The following is a 22420-nucleotide window of genomic DNA, read 5'->3' as shown; positions in this document are numbered from 1 at the left end:
ATGAACTCAAGCCCAAGAGTGAGATTTCATGTAGCCCAGCGACTGATGTTTGGAAAGGCGGGTATTGCACTAGTACTCTCATTCTTCATAAGCCATCTTTCAGAGTGACTGAGAGTAGTGTGGTTCTCAGTGAAGGATGCCTAGATTGGGCAAACACCCCAAAAGTTATAGTCTGTACTTTATTATAGGATTGCATTGAAACTCATTATCTTTCTCTACTCCCTACTTTTCTATTTTAGCCATTTGCTACTGTAAAGAGGAAAAATAACCTTTAGGTTATGGAAAGAAGTGAATTAATAGAGTAGTACAATAGACAAAAAGATTATGTCCTTTCTAAGCTAAAGATTTAGTGACAGGCAACAATATACTTATGTCTTCAGGAATTTCCATTGTTTTCCATAAACCAAGATGACACATATGCATAATTTTTCATAAAAATCACTTTTTTGTAAAGGACTCTCTTCTACAATTCAGTTCAGTCCTGATCATCTGGTAGTGATTGACCAATAGCTACATAAAAAGTGCTGTTCTAGGTTCTAGGTACAAAAAATGAATTAGACAACATTTATGCCTTTAGGTGTGTAGTAAGAACATTATGTATAGCATTCATACTTAAGAGCACATAAAAGAATATTGATTTTCTTTGGGAAAGATAACACCTTGAAGGGTATAACCATTTCCCTTCAATTCTGCTCTTACACTGCTTAAAAATATAATCGGAATTTTTAAAATATATGAAATATATGTAATTTTACAAATATGTTCTTTAAGAATCAAAATTTCATAGTATTATTACCAGTAACAAAGGAAAGAGTTGCCCATACTGAAAAGTTTTTGGTTCTTTACTGTGGGGAAAAAATAGAGTAATGGTAAAAAAATAAAGGCATATTTCTAGAATTGGATCATGACCACTCTGCTCAAGGATTCTGCCATTTTCTAGCTTTGTGACCATGGGAAAGTTACTTAACTTCTCCATGTCTCACTTTTTTCATCTGAAAAATTGGTGTGATAACTAATAAGACCTACCTCATAGAGTTGTAAATATCAACTGAGTTAATACTTGTAATGTGCTTGGTACAGGGCTTAACTCATGTAAGCACGCATCAAATGTTGACTCTTCGTGTTGTCTCACAAACAAGTTACTTGCTTCCATTCTGTTACCAACTCTCACAACCCTTCCACTGGAGGCTATCACTCTCCATTCTTCAGTTCTGAGCTTAGATAACATCCTCCTTCGCTGACCCCACTTTGACAGAGTAGATGTCTCATCCTGCACTTTCAGACCATTTTAGATGTACACATAAGGGCATTTGCTTTACTGAACTGAATTACTTACTCCTCCTTGCTTTTCATGTGATAAAAACTGAATAAGAGAACAGTGTTTGTCTATGGTCAACATGAGATAGGAATAGAGCATGACTTCCATAGATTGTTGAATAAAAGAACCATGAAGGGAACGTACCAGATATGATCATACAGGTTAGGAGGCAAGAAGGGACAGAGAGAACCTAGTCTAAAATAAGACATAAGTAAATAAATGAGGGAGTAATATAAGGATGGGAAGAAAAACAGTCAGAAAAGTTTTGGGTAATTTGCATCATGTAGTTTTGATTATTAATGTCTGAGTCTTCTAGGCATCTGAGTTTCATCTCAGTAACCCACTCAAGAGTTTCTCCTAAGAGGAACACGTTATCAGAAATACATTTCCCCCTTTCTTCCTGAAAAATAGATTTCTAGCCCTTTCCATGATTCAAAGACTTTTCCAGAAAGATTTAGCAAGGCCATCTTAGAAGAAAATGTAGTGTTTGGAGTTGAGAGATGTCAGATAACTTCCTGCAAAACTATTGCATTTATTTGGGGAATATGTAAGCTCAGTACAGTCATTACCGAGAGTGCTTAGACTTGACTTTATTTTCATTCCGACAGAAAAGAAGGAAGGAAAACAACTTTTTTTCAGATACCTGAAAAGTCAACACAGGGACACTTTTCTATTCCTTTCTTCAATTTATTCTTCAAACTACACAGCAAAATAGAGAAATAAACTGTAAACATACTATTACCATGTATTCAGCCTTCTGCAAGAAAGTAATAAAATTTCTGCCTTCTGGATGATGTCTGTTCAAACCATCATTTTTTTTTTAATGACACCCATCTCCTCTCAATCCTTACAACTGTTGCCTGCCTTCTGACAAAAGGATCTTTATACTAGTCTCCTATGTAGTACCCTATCCTCAGTCTTATCATTCTGTACTCCCATTTTCCACATCATTGCCAGAGATGTGAAAGTCTGACCTCGTTCACTTCACCTTGCTTTTGTCTGTGCACTACCTGATTTCTCCTGTTTCCAAGTTCATGAAATGCTGCCCACCCCACCACCCCCCCACCTGAATACCTCTCATTCCTAACCATCTAGTAATCTTCTCTTTCTCTTCAAGGAGTCAGCACAAGAGTGACTTTCCCTGTGGGGAGCCATTCATTTTGGTTTTCTCCAGCCTGAATTAGGTGTTCTTTCGTGTTCTTGTGACACTCTGCATCCTTCTACCCTAGAAACTCACAGAGTGATTCTATAATCATAACACTGCTAATTTCGCTGGTGCACTATGCAATCATTGAGGCTAGACTATGTCTTATTGATCTTGATGCCTCCAGCTCTTAACTAAACTCCTGGGAACATAGGGAATACTCAGAAATATTTAATGAAATGGATTCATAAAGTTATTATAGGCTTCAAAAAGTGTGGTCTGGCATCAGGAATAAGAATTTAAAAACTGGGACAGCCAATGTAATCTGTGATCTCTGAGCAACTTAACTACAACTGCTGAGGTGGGGGGATCTGTTTTGGGGTTTTATTTTCCTTTTCTTTCTCATTTTTAATATATTCAGAGAGTTAGTCGGAGAGTTAAAAGTGACAGAAAAAAACTTAAGATAGGTAGTTAAACAGAATTACTTAGACTATTGTGAGCCACATTACTTTTTCTAAATATATATTAACACTTAGAGGAATTGATATGTAAAGCAAATAATATTCACACCAGGAGACCACATCATTCTAAATCTTATTCAACATTTTCAAATCCCTTCTATATACCAGAGACTTTTCTAAAAATATTAATTCATTTAATTCTTATAACAACCTTAAGAGGTCATCACTAGACAAATTTAGAACTTTCTATACTGTCTTGTGATATTGAGCTGACTCCTTTTCTCTTCATGTAGCAGAAAGATTCTGAATTGAAGAAAACAATATCTTCAGATCTAAACATTCTTTTCAAATGTCCTAAAATATATCAGAGGATCTAAGGAAAGGTATCACATCAAAATGAGTACTGCAATATTTATCCTCTCTAACGTGCTTGCAACAAAATAAAATAATAATTTGAAGGTTTGAGTGGAATTTTTGTATGGCAACAGAGTACCACATATTTAAAATCAATCACCTATAAATTATGGACAGAAAAAATGGAATGCTTTTCAAGGTAAATCCAGGCTTGTCACAACATAAAGCACACATCGGAACAAGATATGTTTTCATTTCTCCTTATTTACACTTCTAGTAAAGAGTGATGATTAACTGCAGGTAGAAAATTTAAAAAGAGTGGATTGAAGTATAGGTGAGTTGAAATATCACACACGCAAAAACACTGAGTATTTAGAAAACAGCATCCAGGGTCCATATTTGTGTTTTGTCAATAACAAAAAATTTGAAGATGTCACAGAATATAGATTGCAACTAAAGTAGCAACAGCCTTTCCCATTTTGAAAATAATAGTACATGGAAGAGGAAAACAACATACATCAATCAGAGGGACACATTATGCCACAGAATAAAGTTAGCAGATTTGTATCGGAGAACATGAATGAAACCACAGAAGGCCTGCTTGTCAAATTCACTGATGACAAGAGGTCTGGTGAAATGGCTAATTCTTTGGATAATAGCATCAGTATTTAAGATCTGGTGAAACCTCAAATTAGAAAAAATTAAATTAATATGTGCATACATCATGGGAGTATCCTACTTATATGTTACCTCTTCGCACAGGCCTTTTGACCATCTGTTTCTAACATGGCCTTTGGGACTCTCCACTCACCATCACTTCACTGGATTTTGTTTGAAAACATAAGATTTATCCCTTCCTAATATTCTTCTTATGTATTTATAGTCAATTTGTTTCCTTTCTGTCTTCCCTAGAAAGTAAAGTGCATGAAAGCAGTAACCTTGTTTAACTTGTATCACTGACAATGGAATAGAAAAATTAAGTAAATATTTGTCTGAGGTATCAAATGCCCATTTATTTTTCTTCTCTTAAGTGAGTAGTGCAGACTGGGAAAATATAATAATAGTATTTCTTGTGAAATATGACATCTGTAGAATAATGGAAACCCCAAGCTGGGATCAGAAGAACAGAATGGTCTTGCTGCAGATTAGTCACTTGACCTTTGGTAAATCGTTTAATTTCTCCAGAACCGTTTCCTCGGCTGTAAAACAGGGCTAATCATAGTCAACTCCTCAGTGGTTTTAAAATAATGTTTATGAGAGAATTTTGTCAGATGTAAATTAGAAAACAGATGTGAAGAATTATGACTATGGTAGAGTCAGGAGGATTGACTTAACACTAAATGTGAACTAACAGTGTCTTGTGACATTTGAATAAACAAATTAATTATAGGCGTTGGTTGCATCCACATGATAATGTACATTTTGTACCAGCAAAACCCATCCAAATTACTGTATCTCCTAGTTTCCTATTATGCAAGGCATTGACAGTTGCCTAAAGGAAGACCAAATGACCGGAGGTCGTGGGGATAGTGTCATTTGAAAAACAGTGGAAATAATTGGAGGAAAAGTGGAGGAAACGGAATGGGGCTGTTACACTTATTTTGAGTATGTGAAGGATTGGCATATGGAAGATTTATTCCATGTAGCACCAAGACGCAAACTAGGAATTGAGAGTAAAAGACTAAGAAAGTTGTATATTGGTTTAAAATCTTAATGTAAAGAAGAGCTCTCTAAACCTTAGAACAGCCCCACGATGGTGGAAGTCAGAAACTGAGGTGGTCCATCCACACTAGGTGGGAGAACATCAGCAAAGTTATTAGAAGGCTTTTAATATTAAGCTAAAGTTCAGGCTAGATGCTGTCTGAGGTCCTTCCCATGTACAAAATTATAATCAAATGCAGTATTCCTATCACAGTTATTGAGAACGAAAGGATCCTGAATTCATACTATGACAAATCCCAAAATACTATTCTTAGAGACAAAATCAGTTTCATTAGAGAGTGGCAGGTGACATCAGTCCTGGGTCAATAAGAAGAAAGACCAGTGGGGTGTGGTATTAACCAGAGAGCATTTGTGTGCACACCACTACATCCTTCTAAGAAGTTCCTTTCACCCTGTTTGATCTGTAATGTTGCTTGACAACATTAACTATGAGCACACATATGACCCTAGTGTTCTTCAAGGAATCGCTGCTGTTTTTCCTGTGACACTTGGTAGTGCAAGTACAATGCCAGCTAACTATATCCTTCGATTCAAAAATGGTCTCCTTCTCCACTTTGGAGAATGGGGCGAGGAGGTGCTATGTTCAAGATTCAGCAAGTGCTAAGCTGGCAAAGCCAAACAAACGTTACAGTGTTTGCCTGAGATGACTTTTGCATGGACCTACTTGAGGAACACAGTGGCCCCTCCTCATTCCTTTTATGTTTACATTAAAAAGACAAATGCTATATTAACAACAAATCCTATATTAGCCATGTGTTCACATGACTGTCATGTCAATAGACCTACACGTGTCTGTGTATGGGTCATGGGAACTGCACGTGAGAAATGGAGGAGAAAAGTAGAAAAGGGGGAGAAACAGGTTAAAAAGATTTTCAGGACTACCCCCACCCCCCACCCCCACCCCCCCCAGCTTCAGCTCTCCCTCAGCGCAGGCGGAGGCTGTGGGCTGCGGACTCAGTGCTGGAATGAGGAGTAATTGAGCCTGAGCCGAGCCCGAGGTAGCTGTCTCCTCCCGGTGTCATTGCTGCAGCCTCCAGTGCCGGGTCCCCAGTTCCTCAGCCGCCTCTCTTCAAAATCGTCTGCAAAGACAGCGAAGCCGCCGCAGAAGTTGCCGGGCACAAGACTCCGGAGGCATTGGCTCAGTAACTTTTCACGTCATTTTCTGCTCCGAAGCCCCTTCTCGCGTCTCCGCGCCGCCTTTCCCACCGCAAATCACAGGGCTCATGGGGCAGGGGAAGAGCGGCTTGCGGCACTGAGCGGAACCGGACTCGAGCCCGTGATGTCCGGTACCAAACTGGAGGACTCCCCCCCTTGTCGCAACTGGTCATCTGCTTCGGAGCTGAATGAAACTCAAGAGGCTTTTTTAAACCCCACCGACTATGACGACGAGGAATTCCTGCGGTACCTGTGGAGGGAATACCTACACCCGAAAGAATATGAGTGGGTCCTGATCGCCGGCTACATCATCGTGTTCGTGGTGGCTCTCATTGGGAACGTCCTGGGTGAGTCTCGTCCAGGGCAGCCCTCCAGAGGGCTGTCACGTCCCTTCCACCCCTGGCTGCAAAGGCTCAGGAGACCCCTCCCTCCCCTTGGGATGCAAACAAAGAGGTCGCTGCTCTCGGGGTGGGGTTTGGTTTTTAAAAAAAGAAAAAAAAAAAAAAAAAAAAAAAGAAAAGAAAAGAAAGAAAGAAAAAAAGTTTTCTGATTTTAGGAACCAGGACCCAGCCCTGGAGTCGTAATTCCTTTTTGCATCTGCAGGGAGAAGCAGGGAAGAGTGTTTCTTTTGCGAACACCTAGGTTACAAGCCCCAAGAGAGGGGCAGCGACTGGGTCTCAGGTGGATTTTGTTGAGTATGGGGAAATTAGTCATCCTTTTGTGTAACGTAGCCGGCTGTTTGGGGGGCTTTCCGGAGAGGTGAAGCTGGCAAAATGCAAAGCTGTGCTCCTGAGGAGCAAGCTGTCTTTGGCCGTTGGAGTCACAAAGCATTTGTGAGCTAGGTAGAGTGCCCTTTGGCGCGGAGGCTTCGGCTCTGTCTAGAGGTGGTAATGAAAGGGCAGTGAGTGGAGACAGAGGCAAAACATAGAGATGCACTCACACGCTGAAGCTGAATTAAACAGAAACCCTGCCAGGAGCAAGCAAGAAGGAGGGGCATCTGAGAAAAGTACCAAAGAGATCGCAATCATTCATCCACCTATCCGATATTCATTCATTCATCCACTCAACCTGTGTGTGTGTGTGTGTGTGTGTGTGTATTTTCCCCCCCCTCTAGAACATGCTTGTTGTCAGGCTTGGAAAAAAAAATTTGTAATGTGTTTTTTTTTTTTTTTTTTTTCCCCCCCTTCTGAGAGGAGATGGTGAGCTTAATGCTAAGCTCTCTATTTGTTCCTGTCTGGGTTCGTATGCGGACATAGATTTCCTCGTCCATTTCCCACCTTAGCTAATTTCTGAATGTTGCAGGGGGAGGGGGGTGGGGTCGTGGGGGTGGGAGGTACAGTGCTGTATGAGACTGGTGGTGGAGTTTATTAGGGCAGCTGGGGAATCCACTTAAAGAAAAGGAGCTTTGGAAGGGAGGGACGACTTAACATAAATTGTGAATGGAAGGAGCATGTACCTTGATGAATGGAGAGTGGGAGGCGTTTCAAATGCAGAGGGCAGTGTGGAGGCAATCTCTGTTGAAAATGACAGGAGGAGATGGGGGAGGCTACAAGATTGCTGCTCTTGATTTTCAGTTATAAAAAGGGAAGAAGACGGGGTGAGATGAGATAGGTTGAGTGGCTTTGAAGTCCAAAGCAAAGAATTTGTAGCTGCAAGGGAGGATGATAAGGAATTTATCAGGCTTTTAGCATTAATCTGATTTTTACCTTCTCTCCCCAAGTGTGTCATTCTGGATAGGAAGCATTCAAAGTAGTCTCTCATCAATTCAAAAGACAGAGTAGTTGCTAAGTATGTGACTGAGAAGCATTCTGGAGAGAGTTGGTAAAATGTTATTTTTGAAGAGAGATAAGAATCCTCTGAAAACTTTGTAGTTGTTTTTTTAATGCTTACTGTGCTATTTTCAGGCTACTCTCCTTTTGTTGATTTTTTAAAAGGTAAACATAAGGGGAATCTTTGGGTGATGCAAATAAGGTGGATGAAGGTGAAAATACACACACTTAGGGTACTTTGCTGTAAGGATAAGTCTGTTAATAATGATGCCTTTCTTGTTTCCCTTTTTGACATCCCTTCTTAGAGTTTACAGCTATTAAAACATCTGGCCACTAGCATAGAAACCTATCACTGTATTATGTCAATGCTTAATGAAAAGTAAATAATCTAAATTGAACATCCATTGAGTACCTACCAGTATGCCAGACCTCTCTGCCTACATCCTCACTTAAATCTCAAAGTAACCCACATTTGACAGGAGGAGAAACAAGACTTAGAGAAATGAAATGGCTAATTAAAGAACACTATTCAGATTCAACTCCATTTCATCTGATCTCAGATCCAGAATTCTCCATTGATATTCCACTCTAGAGCTAGAAAGCATAGAGAGAATGAATTCTCTGCTCTTTGCTGTCTGCAAGCCTATTAAATGTACTTCCTGTTCTCTCTTGCATCTATGTCCACTGTTAATAAATTACCATGAAGGGTTAATGGCTCTGTCATTGTCTGAAGCAAAATCCTATCCAGAGAGGAATGTTATTGCATTGCAGTAAAAATTTGACCTGTTTTGCAAGAATAGCTGCAAATCATAACTAATTCCCTTCCTTAATATTTATTTCACACTTAATCTCTGTAATAAAATTTGTTTCCCTTTGCTGTTACTTCATTCTGACTTTACACAGGATGTTGATGCATAGTCTCCATATTCTAATTGCATAGTTTAGGGGTATAGGTTTGTTAGCCTGGAGAATGTTTTAGTTTCAAAAAGGAAACACCTCTACAGTAAGACTACATGTTTCATAACACAAGGAAGAGAGCACTGTCCACAGTCCCAAGTGCTGAAATGGCCAATTCCATTCAGCTTAAAAAGAAATTTTTACTCAAAGGATTATGCTCTCAAGATACTAACAGCTATTTTCTTCAGGACTAAATAACACTGAAATCCTCTCTGGCTGAACGGAAACCTATTCTTTATGGACATATTCCCTGAAAGTTGACGAAGTTTGACATTTAAACAAATGATCAGTGTCATTACTCACAGACAACTTCCTGCTCTTTAATGTCACTGTCAAATTTGCAAAACGGATTAGATTGAGAATTGCTTTTTTGCCCCTTTAGTGTAAGTAATTTTATGCATAGAGTGGCAGGACAAGGAATCACATTATTCATGTAAGATAAAGAGGTAACATTACGCATGAAGGTGAAAGACCACAGTGTTGGCAGCAGATGTAATCCCTGACCCTTCGGGTCCATTCACCATTTGCACTTTTATGTAACTGACTACTTGGAAAATCTCAACCTTGTTGAACTTACAAATATAATGTGATCAGTTAGAAGTCATTTCTCCCACACTGTCATTTTGTGAAGTGATGTAACAGGATATGCCCTGAGCAGAATGACAAATTCTTGATCATCTCTACCTCTTTTTCTTCTCTCCACAGCCCATTTATTTCATTGTGTCCCTTCTCCCATATGTATTAGATATTTCTTCCCTGTGATGGAAAGTATTTTTCTGGAAAAAAAAAACAAATGCAACACAAGTCATTCAAACTAAGACAAAAGTTACTCTACATTAAATTTCATGAGTATATGCATTCTAATAAAAGACATGTGCATGTCTACTTATAGAATTTTAGGTCATAGGAAGAAAGGTAGGACAGAGTTCTTTTTGGAAGCAGTGTTTTTCCAGTATCTTCAAAATTATGCCATATATAACCTATTCCTAAGTATGTCTTGTACTATAGCCAAGTAGATGCATTCAATTATTTGACCAGTACATTTTGAGCAATGTTTTTAAAATTAATGTGTGTTGAGGGGAGGGCTCTTAGGGACACTCAAAGTAATATAGTTGATGTTATACTTAGTTCTTTTCTCTTGAGTTGAAACTGGGTGGAGTGATGGTTTCTGGTCAATTGAAACATTAAACACCTAGAGGAAATGAGCAAATCTCTGCCTCCCTTAATTTTGCATTCAAAGATATCATGATTTTTCACCTGGAATGCTTCTATCTTCCCTGTTGCTGTCTCCATGTGAAAGATGACGAGAACATTCAACACATGACATCATTCCAGCTGTGCTTCTTGCTTCTTGTGTGATCATTAGCAAGTTATTGAACTCTCTATGTCTGTTTTTTCTACGTGTGTGTGTGTGTGTGTGTGTGTGTGTTTTACCTGACATATAGTAGACAATAAATGCCAATTTCTATCTCTTCATTCCCACTATTGAGATCTACCCCTGATGTAGTTTACAGCCATCCTCTGCCTACACAGCCAGTCTGTAGCTTACAGAGCTCTTTATGACCTCTGCTCTAGCCTTTTTATCATTTGAGAGGTTTCCTAAAAGCTATTAGTAAAATGGAGTTTGCACATGTTGTTCTCCTTTTCCATACCAGCTCCACCCACTCACCCTAACAGGTGTTTAGTGCCCTCATATTAACTACTTAACATTGCCTTCTCAACTCTCAGTGAAGGGCATTGCTAACTATTATGATAATTTTCTGTCTTTTAGTTTAAATTTGCTTGTATTGGGTCCCATTTAGTGAGTTATGGGTTGTAGTTGGGTTGTTTTGGTCTATTAATGTTTTACATAGCATGTGTGTGTGCGTGCATGCATGCACGCGCACACACACACACACACACACACACACACACACACACACAGAGGTAATATGTTGATTTAACTTAGTTGAAGCACAGTGCCTATTACAAAATTTACCCAGTAACAGTTAAGCTAATTTGGGTGGATAGATGGACGAATATCTGTAATGGGTTGCTTCTTACAGAGCTAATCATATGTCCCAGAGATGGAACTGGCAGAGTTACAGGTTCCCACTACTCTTAAGCCTAAGAAACATTTCTTTCCTGCTTCTCCTAATGCCCAGTTCACGTTCATGGGTGTTTCTAAACCCACCCTTTCCTTCACAGGAGACAGAATAGGTTAGAGATAATACATTACTCATTTCTTCCAAGACCTGATAGAAGTCATGAATGATGCCTCTAAAAGCTTATACTAGCCACTGAGCTTTAAACTTGTGTGTTTTTAGTTACAGAATGTAAAATATGCTTATCTGAATATGACTTAGACAGATGCCTCCACACTTTTACTAAACTCATAACCACCTAGTTTTATTGGGTAAAATAAATCATGTTTTTGATTTGAACAAAATCCCAGTGATGACTTTTTAAATGGCTATTTCATAGACAACAGCAACATTTATCATGTACAGAAATAATGAGATAACATGTGCTACTGATAATTTAAATGTAATGAATTCTTCCTATATTTGAAAAAAAATGAGGAAAATTAAATAATGAAAATACCCATTTTCAAAAGAGGTGAAATCTAACACTCAAATAAAAATACAATATTCTAGTTTTTACAATTTTTATTGGTTTAATTAGGACATACACATTTTATATCTTTACACTAATTTTCATCATTTTATATTCTAGAATATATTTGCAAATCCTCATGTACTGCAGCTATGTTAGCAGTTCAAAGTTCCTGAATTCTCATTCGGCTCCCCAGAGTATCCACTGCTTGTGTTATTTTATAGGTGAAAGAAGATTTTGCCATCTTTCTTATTATAGCATTATGACATAGCCCACTCCCATAGGCATACAGGTTCTGTTAAGTAGTGGCTCATTAATAGGAGTCAGTCAGTGACCTGTGTTGGGGGAAGCTGAGGATTCATCTCTAGTTCCCTTTCTCACTGCAAAGAAAAATGAAGAATATTTATTGAGTACTATATGCCAGGTTCTGAATACTAAGCTCCACAACAAATATATGTATTTTATTGATGCCTCATAACAAACTTGTAAGGAGGAGATTAATAGCTTCACTTTACAAATGAGTAAAATGAAATTCAAAAGCTATTTTAACTTGTTCCAAAGTTTATTCAGACAATAAGTGGCAGCACTAAGTTTCAAATATGGATTGAGCAGGTCCCATGGCCCACCTGTTTTCCATTACTTCATCCTGTCTCCCTTACTTCTAATCCTGAATCAGAAACACAGACGAAAAACGAGTGGAAATGATGCTTAGATGTGCCCTCTAGACGATTTACAGAGTTGTTCTGGCATGTTGCCATGCCATATCTCTGGTAGACTACAATTCTTCAGCTATGGGGATGAGCTCATTTGATAAGCTAATCAAGGTCAGGCTAGGGTTACTTTACAAGAGAAATTTTCAAGGTAAACTAGGTGATGCCAAAAACACTTTTGCCTGTTCAGGGTGTGTGTGTGTGTCGGCGGCAGGGGGGTGATTCACTGGATAAATGTTAGATAATTGTGGCCAAGGATTATTTAGTTATTGGATGTGCTGTCTTTAGACACACACACATTCGGTCTTAAGACAGAATCTAAATATTTAATGTGTCAAATAATCTAATTTTTTTTTCTTTTCTTTTTTGGTTTTCAAACCTACTCATGTATTTTATTTTTTATTTTTCTGATATAACTGTTACTTTTTTAAAAATCATACATTTCTACTGATTTAACTGAATAGGTCAATCTTTATGTCAAATAATGATGTTCCTAGAGCATAATGGTATTATATATGTCCAAAGAACACTGCCCTTCACACCAGGCATGAAATGACCTTTAAACACAGACAATAGAATACTTGGAGATGCTACTGGATAAGACACATGAAATATATGTCCAGTGTTGAATTGCTGACTCTTTGGGCTGCTTTTATTCATTTTACTTTTGTTCTCAATGAGACGTTATCTTTTAACCAAGTAAATGGATATAGGATATATATTTTAAATAGCATTAAGTTTGTTTCCAACAGAATATGTATTTTATCCTTAAAAATATTTTGAGATTATCATCACTGAGCTTTTTCTAGTAATGTTCTTTAAATATATAATATATATGAACAATGTTTAACAATTATATAGTATTTTACTCTTCAGAAGACATTGTTACATTTATATATTGTCTGATTTATTCTCCACAACATTATGAGGTATGTCTTATTCAGTGGATCAAGTACTTGAAGTGAGTTATAATTACTTTAAAAGAAAAGTTTGCGTACATGGAAATATCAAGGGGTTATGTGTCAGCTTGGGAAAAGCTTGCCAGTCTTGTATTCCAAGATCCCAGGATAAGACATGCTAACTAACTTTGTCTGGCTTTCAGCTATGATGTCTTTAATATCTGATTTTGTCAGTTTTCTGAATAAAGATTAGCCAAATTCATGAGCCTGGCAAAAAGAAAGAAAGGAAAGAATTCCTGTGTTTTGATTCAAAATAAGAACTTAAATTTACAAATCTTAGAATATTTGAAGTCCTTTGAATCATCATAGTCTCTTTCAATAGTTATATATACAGAAAGACCTTTACTGGTTGGAATAGTTAGGCTATGCCAAAGTAGCAAATAAACCCTGGATTTTCATTGGGTTATTTCACACAAGTTTATTTATTGTTTGTTTAACATTTAATATGGATGGGAGAGTCTGTTTCATACAATGACTCCTGGTTGAGGGGTCCTTCATGTTTCATGCACCACTTTGACATGTGGCCTCCATTGTGACCAGCCTCTAAAATGGTTCCCAATGTTCCCCCATCAACTGATCAACTACAACCCTGTGTAGCTCCCTTTCACATTGTGCAAGAATTGATCTGGGTGACCAACAACATACAGCAGAAGTGATTGTATATCACTTTGAATATTATAAAAGGTTGCAGCTCCTGCCTTGAGTTCCCATTCTCTCTCATTCTTGTATATTTTGCACCCTGGAGAAAATAAGCTGCCTTGTTATAAGCAACCCACATGGTGGGAAATTAAAATATCCCTCCAAAAACCGTACGGTAAATATGCCCTGCAAACAACCACGTGAACTTGGAGACAAATCCTTCAGCCACAGTCTGAGATAACATAATAGCATCCTCCCCCAATCCCCTAGCTTGACCGAAACTTACTGACATACTCTGAGACAGATCTCACTAAACTCTTCATAGACCCTTTAGAGGCCGTGAGATAATAAAATTACCTTGTTTAAAATTTTTCAATTCATGTATGAGTTATTAGGTGGCATATAAAGTATCTAGCACCCTCATGGTAGGAGAAGAGTGAATTGGAAAAATATACTGGCTCTAAACTACCTTTGCCTAATATCAACACATGTCAGTTATGCCTTATGATCATTTGGCAAAAACCAATCAAATTTTGTCAACCTAACTCCAACTAGGACTGGAAAGGGTAAAGGAACACTGTCTCTGTTACAGAAACCACGCAATGGTTAAAAATATATTTAATGCATATAAACTGAGAATAAGGAAAATTAGAGGAATCAAATACCTATTGGCATAAGCCTAAGAGAAGCTGATAGATATATCCATTTCATATTGTGGATCTCTGCCAGTGGAAATAACACAATATTGGGAGACTTTGTGCCAATTACTGTGCTAAGAATCTAGGGTACAAAGATAATAGAAACCAAGGAACCTACACTTCAGTTAAAGACAGACCTATTAACAGATAATCTCAATATAATGTGACAAGTGCTTGATAGATGGGTTACAGGATACAGTGGAAGCATACAAGAAGGACACTTAGTTCCATTTGGGGGATTACAGAAAGATTCAGGAGGAGATGACACCCACACTGAGTATTAATGCATGAATTCAAGTTGCACAGGTGAAGAAAATTGGGTAAGGATGTTCTAAGCAAAGGAAACAACACGAGCAAAATCAAAGAGGCGTGAAATAGCATGGACTATGAAAAGAATGCTAAGCAATTGAGTAACTCCAGTATAAGTGCAGATGAGGAGAGTCTAGGGATAAAGCTGAACAGTCGATGGGGATTGTGTACCATACTGAAGATCTCAGCTAGTTTTGACACCGCAGTTTAGAGGGAGCCCTTTGAAGATTTAAGGAGAGCACCATCGTAGTTGGCATTTTTCATCAGAGTATTGCAGGGATAATGTAAAGAATAAAACCAAAGGGGGAAATATTTGTGAAGGTTTTCACAGTTGGATTTCTGTCCTTTTTGTGGCTCATTTAATGAAGCTTCCTTTAATGAAAACAAAAACTGATAATAAAAGACGTGATCAATATTTTCTAGATAATTACTTCTAGGTGACTAGAAATGCCACTTTCAAGATCATGTTCCAAAACATTACAGCTTCTGTCTTGAGTTCCCATTCTCTCTCTTATTCTTGGATTTCTTGCTGTTATGTTGCATAAGGAAAGAAAAGGGAAAAGGAGAGAGTGAGAAATGAAGAAACAAATAAAGGAAGGGAAAAGGAAGAAGACTAAAATATAGCAACTGTTGCTATGTTTGCTTTGTAGAATATTTCAATTTGAGAAGTATTTCTCTTTAAAATAATTTTCATGTCTTTTCTGAAATCAGTACTTATGATTCTTTTTTTTGTACTTTTTGACTCTTACATGCCATAGCTCTATTGGCATTTTCCAGTATTCTGTATAGCTTTTCACTAAAATAATGTTTGTAATAACTTATTTTTGAGATTTTGGTTGGTTGCTGTACTCCTAGCTATCCATCTTTTTGGACTTTAAATCATGTTTTGACCTCACACTGAGGTCAAAAGATAAAAAATTAGGAACATAATGAAAATGTTTTATATTTTCCAACTAAAGCCTCCAAGTTTTACTCTAAGTTAGTTGCAACTTTCTTAAGATGTTCATTTGAAATTTTATCTTAAATGGGCGTTTTTGTCATGCACATAATCAAAGATGATAATACACTGACCCCAGGGGACCCCTTAAGGAATTACAGGGAATATTTCTCCACAAGTTGACATGGTAACACTTCAAAATTTTTAAAACTGTGGTTAGTTTAAAACCTTTTTTTTGCTATTCCTAGCTCCACAATGGGAATATGGCAATGATTATAAATTATAATATCCTTTCCTAGATTTTCAGTGAGTTTTTATTACTACTCAGTGACTATATAAAATGAATTTATAAAGCACACGGGTTACAACCATGTGGGGCTTTGATTTTATCACTACATTGCTAGAAATGGGGTCAGAAAGTCATTGTCTATAATAATTTATTTTATCATTTTAGAATGAATTTAATGAGTCATCCACTTTGGTAGAGAACCATGTTCCTCATAAATATCATTTTGAAGCCAATTTGTCTTTCTTAAAATGTTCAGATTGTGCTAATCTTTCAGAGACAGAAGTAAAGTGATATGGTTAAGTGCTTATGAAACAGTTTTGTCATTGGGTGAAACTAAGTCAATTTTTGGTTATAAAAGAACAGCTAAAAATCTAGTCTCTCCGATGAAAATACTTACTATAAAAGTTTCCCAGTCTTGGAAAGCTCAAAAAAAAATACATTAACAAATTTCACCAGCTGGTGCAGGAAAAAAAGACTTCATAATTATTGGAACATTTTATGTACTTGGGCTTGATTTATATTTTAGACATAGGAAAGCCTAGAAAGACCTTGTTCTTTGAAGTCATCAGAGATGGTGATGGTGACTCATAGATTCCTGAAAGTAAATAACAGTACCTAGTATATGAATCTATGTGTTTTTTTTTCCCCCAGACATAATGAATTTTGCAACTGGTCACTGACAGGAAGCAAAACTATCTCAGTGGAAAAGGGGAAAATAAGAATTTAAGAACTTAAAAATACATAAAAATTAAAAAAAACACATAAATCAAAAATAAAAACACTTGTATATACACACACAGGTATTTGCATTATATGACTAATAGGATTTCAATACACCCTAGTTTTTTCATGCAGGATTAAGAAGCTACCTTTGAAATGTGAAGAATTCTAAAAACTTTGTATAAGGCCTTTACTTTGACAAAGTTAAGAGATACTTTCAACTACCCCATGAGTAATTGAACTAGCCTTTAGGGAAGCAAAAAGAATAAATACACAGACATCAGTAAGTCCTTGAATGAACATTCATGTAAGAAAGAATATCCCTTGGGTGATTGATCATTGTAGCATAATTTCTTTTCCTTGAACTGATTCAGGTTATTCTTGCTTTAGAGTCTTCACAATTTCCAGCCCCCTGTGACCCTCTCACAGCTGGCTCCTGCTAAGTTCACCTGTCACATCTTCAGAGAAGGCTGTAAGAATGCCCATTCTGTATCACTCTGAATCCCTCTTCATATTATGATACCGTCCCCTTTTATTTTTGTCATAGATTTTACTACTATTTGAAATTATAGTGTTGGTTTGTCAATTTTTCTATTGTCTCCCTCAAGTAACATCTAAGTTCATGAGAGTATTTTCTTTTTTCTTTTTTTTTTGCAAGTACATGATCAGTTTCTAGAACAGTGCCAAGCATATGATTTTTGGCTACCAATTAAAGTATTAGATTTCTATCAGGAGAAACACTTTACATATAAGTGTATATATGCTTTGTAAATTAAACATTGCAGGTTTTAATTTATTTTATATAAAATTAAAATTAAAAACCTTAATAATTTGAGTTTTCAAATATCTTAAGGAGAATACATATTAAAATAAATATTATATAATTATGAAAGTAATGATTATGAGAGACCAGTGATAAAATTTCTCTCCAACACTGGAATCACCTTGATATCACAATAAAACTATTTTGCTCTTCCCATGAAAAGCAAATGAGATTTACAAACTGTGGCAGGTTTGTTCATTTTTTCTCAAGGTAGTTGTACCAAGATCCTTCCAAATGACATGCTATATTTCTGTGATAACTGAGAAGAACTTGTAATATACAAAATCCTTACTTAAGCTGTGTTTGTTTCAAAGTAACTTTTAGTTATTTTCATATTTAATAAAAGTCTAAGGAAACATTTGACCATTTGCACCCCAGATGAAGTAAGAGAGCTGTGACTGAATGTTATCTTGATTCCATATTTTCTGCTATTAAAAGGACCAAACATATCTCCATCTGAGCCCAGGATACTTGGGAAATGCCCACGAGGTCTCAGGTTTAGGAATCCTTTGTCATTCTCTTCCATTGCCAGTGACTTATGCCAATTCTGGTACACTCTCCTGTCCAGACAATTTAAAAAAAACAACAATTTCTAGTTTTAGGTGGAGTGCAAAAGCATTGTTGGGAATAGCTGGATAGTTCTAGATATTTCATTTAATAGGGGAGTAAGGGCAACAATAAACCCTTTGGACCAACTTCAGTCTTCAGTTTCCTAAACTAGCCATCAAATTACACATTGTAAAAGATCAAAGTTCAGTCTTGCCCAAAGTTGGGAGGTATTGCTCTTCTAGCAAACCCTTGACCTTTTGAACTGACTTTATTAATATTTCTCATGAATGAAGTGAATTGCAGTAGAATTCACATTTTAGGCTTTTTGGAATTGTCATATTGCCCTAGTTACATAACTCTCCAACAAAAGTATTTGCTATCCATTCTCTTAGTTAATCCTACAACAACCTGTGCGATAGGGTTACTATTTGCTCCTATTTCCCGGATAGTGAAATTTAGTATTAGAGAGCTATCATGTTAGTTCTTTGAATAGCTTTATGTATTATCGCTTGGCTTGCCCACTTCTGAACAGCAGGTAAATACAAATCTTTTCTCTATTTCTATTCCTCCTTTTATAGCACAGCTCTGCCGGTATGCATACCAAGTTGAAGATATGTGCATAATATAAGGAAAATGAAAATTTTGATGTACATTATTTTGTAAAGTCAACTGAAGTTTCAGTGTCTAATCAGCACTGCCTTAGTGATATATAACTCATTGTCAGTACCTGGCCACAGACACTAGAGGGGAAGAAGAGCAATAGCAAGTCAAGCTTGGCATAGATTTTCTCTCCTGGTAAACAGGAGTTCATTTAGCCTCTCTAAGTGCTGAGTCACCATCGGCAACAATGGCAGTATCCACAGACTGTTAGTTTGAAGTCACACAAATACATCTTTATGATCCAAATGGAGGTAAAAACAGCATAGAAAATCAGTGGTCTCAGTCCAACTATAGCTGCAAAAGTTACATACACCAAAAAATAAAGCCGCCTAAGCCAACACACTGGTTTTCTAAGGCTTATCTAATTTGAAGCTATTTCCTTTTCTTATTTCATTCAGCAAATATTTATTGAACATCCACAACGTGTAATCTGTTCTATTACATTCTGTGGAGGAAATACAGAAGTGAATGAGGTATGGTCCTTACCTACAAGGAATTCCTAATCTTGTAGGAAAGACTAACATGTAAGCAATAGACTATAATATGAGTGTTACTGAAGAGGCATATGTTAAATGTTAGAACGCAGAAAATAAAAGTTGGATCTTACTTGGGATAGGAGGTACACCTTCACTGAGGAGGTAGCATTTGAGGTATTTTTGACATGTGAGCATAATTTAGAAAATTCCAAAGGATGAAAAGGAAGTTGGGGCACCTGGGTGGCTCAGTCGGTTGAGTGTCCGACTTCAGCTCAGGTCATGATCTCACAGCTCGTGAGTTCGAGTCCCCTGTCGGGCTCTGTGCTAACAAATAGCTCAGAGCCTGGAGCCTGCTTCAGATTCTGTATCTCTGTCTCTCTCTCCGTCTCCTGCTCATTCTCTGCCTCTGTCTGTCGCTCAAAAATAAATAAATGTTAAAAAAAATTAAAAAAAAAAAGAAAGTACACCTAAGTTGATGATGTAGTAAGAGTAAATTTATGATTGCTTATAGATATATAAATAGCTGCGCTGAAATGTCATTCAGGGAATTCCATTAAAACACAGGGTTTCATGAACTTTTCTGGGTGGTTTCAAAAAATAGAAACTTTAAGTAATCTCCTTTGATGCTTTGCATTACTTACATGGTCTTCTTTATTTGGTAGGTATCTGCCACAGTCTTACCTGCAGTGTTATATCATGCTGAATTAGATTTAAAAGTGTGAAAGCTCCAAAGTTATTTGAAAACGAGTTCTAATATGTCAGAGCTTCCTGAAGGAAAACTAACCTGGGGCAATGGTAAGAATGGGTTGAAGATATGAAAGACCAGATACTGGGAAGATAGAAGTCTGTTGAGACTTTTCAGGAAAGTGGTTATGAGGGTAAAACCAAGGCAGTAGAATTGAATATGGGAGAAAAAGGAAACAAATCTGAAAGACATTCTGGAGATAGAAATTAGCAACTCATCAGATGCAGAGGTTGATAGGAATAAAAAAGAATCTTCTGATTAATAGAAGTTTTTAGTTAAAGAAAGTACAGTGACTGGGGCACCTGGATGACTCAGTCAGTTAAGCATCTGACTTACGCTCAGGTCACAATCTCACGGTTTGTGGGTTCGAGCCCTACCTTGGGCTCTCTGATGACATCTCATAGCCTGGAGCCTGCTTTGGATTCTGTGTCTCCCTCTCTATCTACCCCTCCCCCCACTTGCACTCTGTCTCTCACTCTCTCTCTCTCAAAAATAAATAAACATTTTTTAAAAAAAGTACACTGATTATCCTATTTGTCTTTTCTTAGAATATATGGAAAGAAATTCAAGTGTCTTTAGTGAGAGGACATGATGAATTTGGCAAAGGCAGGTCTGAGTTTGAATTGCTAGAGGAGTATTCACGTATAGCTGTTCAATAGGAAGTAGGGCTTCCTCCCCCACATGCCATTCACAATTAGTTTACTACTCTGAGTGATGTTTTTCTTTGTGCTATGCAAGCAATGTATACAGTTTATGTGAAAATTTCTTAGACAATGTCTTCTGGAATAATAAAAGTAATAATATGCTTTTAATAAAATATGCTTTTAAATAAATACTTTTAAAATAATAGTATGCTTTTAATAAAAGCATACACAGAATATAAACTTCTCAAAGGGTACATTGAGTGATAAGACCTTTTCTGCAATACTAGTTAAATTCACTGGTTCAAAAAATATTTATTATGTGCCTATAGCAACAAACAAAATAGACAAAGCTGCTTCTCTTAGGAAACTTACATTCTAGTGGTGATATTTAGGGTATATATTGATAATAAAATCAACAGGATTTGCTGAGGGATTGCATATGAGAGTGAGTGAAAGAGAGGAGTCAACATTTTCATATCACGATGGAGGATGGTACTATTTATTGAGATATGGGACCCTAGGGGAAGGGGCAGTTTTGAAGCAGGGAAGGAGAATCAAAAGTTTGGTGCCACACATTCTAAGTTTGAGGTAATAAAGCTAGGTATATAATGAGCACTTGAATATGAAGTCAGGAGGTTAAGTAAGTCAAGCCAGGTGAGATAAACCTGAGATTTATAACCAATATAAATTTTTATGCCCATATCTTTTTACATATTCCCCATAGATATGAAAGACTATGAAAGGAACTGCATTAGTGACTAAAAAAAATATGTTTTACAGATTATTTTACTCTTGGCTTCCTCTTATTTGAAATCATCACAGCTGTGTTTTCTTAAATCTTGAAAAGGATCACTTTGAATCATGCATCAAAAAACAAAACCAACAAACAAAAATGGGTACATGGTAAAAAATTTTTATTTTAAAATCTGTGTCTGACTTAGTAAGTCAGAATTTCAGGGGGTGGAGACTCTAGAATCTACATTTTAAATAGGATTCCAGTACACTGAATATGAGAATCCTTGCCATGGAAAAAGTGAAGGTAAGCTTCCTATTATTTGAGGCCTCCTATTTTTGGAAGCCAACTCAAAAGCCGGGTGCATATACAGTTGACACAAATATCTCTATAAAGAGATATCAGAGGAGGGAAGATTAAAAGACCTGCTTTGAAATGAGATTAAGCAGAAAGACAAGAAAATGTAGGTTGATGGCCAATAAGAGGAATTAGAGGAGAAAAAGGAAGGGTTAAATGTGCCAGAGCCTTCCAAATTCTGTCAGTGATAACTTTGAAATTGTAGGGGTGGAAAACATTTCCCTTCCCCCCTTTTAAGTTCTTCAGCTGTTCTAATAATTAATTTCACATAAAACAGATTAATAAGAGAAAAGCAAATTTAACTTCTTATGTATGAGAGCCCCAAATATATGTGACCCAAGGGCATGTTGGGCAATTGAGGCTTGTATGCTGTCCTGAACTAAGGAATGGGATAGGGGCCTGAGGCTTCACAGGGGAAGAGGGTGACTCACAGGGCAATAAGAAGAACAGATGTTTGGAAATTAGATGTTTGTGCTGCCATACAGATAGGCCTTTCAAATAAAAATTTATCTCTGGTCATAGATCTCTTTCTGAGCCTAGCCCCCTATCCAAATTCTTTTAGGTAGTTAAGGAAGAGGTAAAAAGTTTTTATGAGTCTTCTGTGTTTTGATTGTCTTTAGCTCAAAAGAATCCACATGCTAGTAGTAGCCGCATATTTGGGGCCACATATTCTGCTCCTCCTCGAAGTGATATTTAG

General features: G+C 37.0%; 1 protein-coding gene across 2 annotated transcripts in view; it reads left to right on the top strand.

Moving 5' to 3' along the window:
- The first annotated feature begins 5945 nt into the window (after positions 1–5945).
- Positions 5946–22420, top strand: part of HCRTR2 (hypocretin receptor 2) — a 111963-nt gene continuing 95488 nt past the window's right edge. Inside the window, exon 1 of one of the 2 annotated variants that reach the window (XM_019457452.2) lies at positions 5946–6501. In XM_019457452.2, coding sequence (XP_019312997.1) covers positions 6279–6501 — 223 coding nt within the window. In that variant the 5' untranslated portion in view covers positions 5946–6278. The remainder of the gene's footprint in view (positions 6502–22420) is intronic. The other variant, XM_019457453.2, reaches the window with a different exon arrangement.

This window comes from Panthera pardus, unplaced genomic scaffold (genome assembly GCF_024362965.1).
Source record: "Panthera pardus isolate Hobbes unplaced genomic scaffold, ASM2436296v1 HiC_scaffold_17, whole genome shotgun sequence".
Taxonomy (NCBI): Eukaryota; Metazoa; Chordata; class Mammalia; order Carnivora; family Felidae; genus Panthera; species Panthera pardus.
This window is presented reverse-complemented; position numbering and strand designations above follow the sequence as displayed.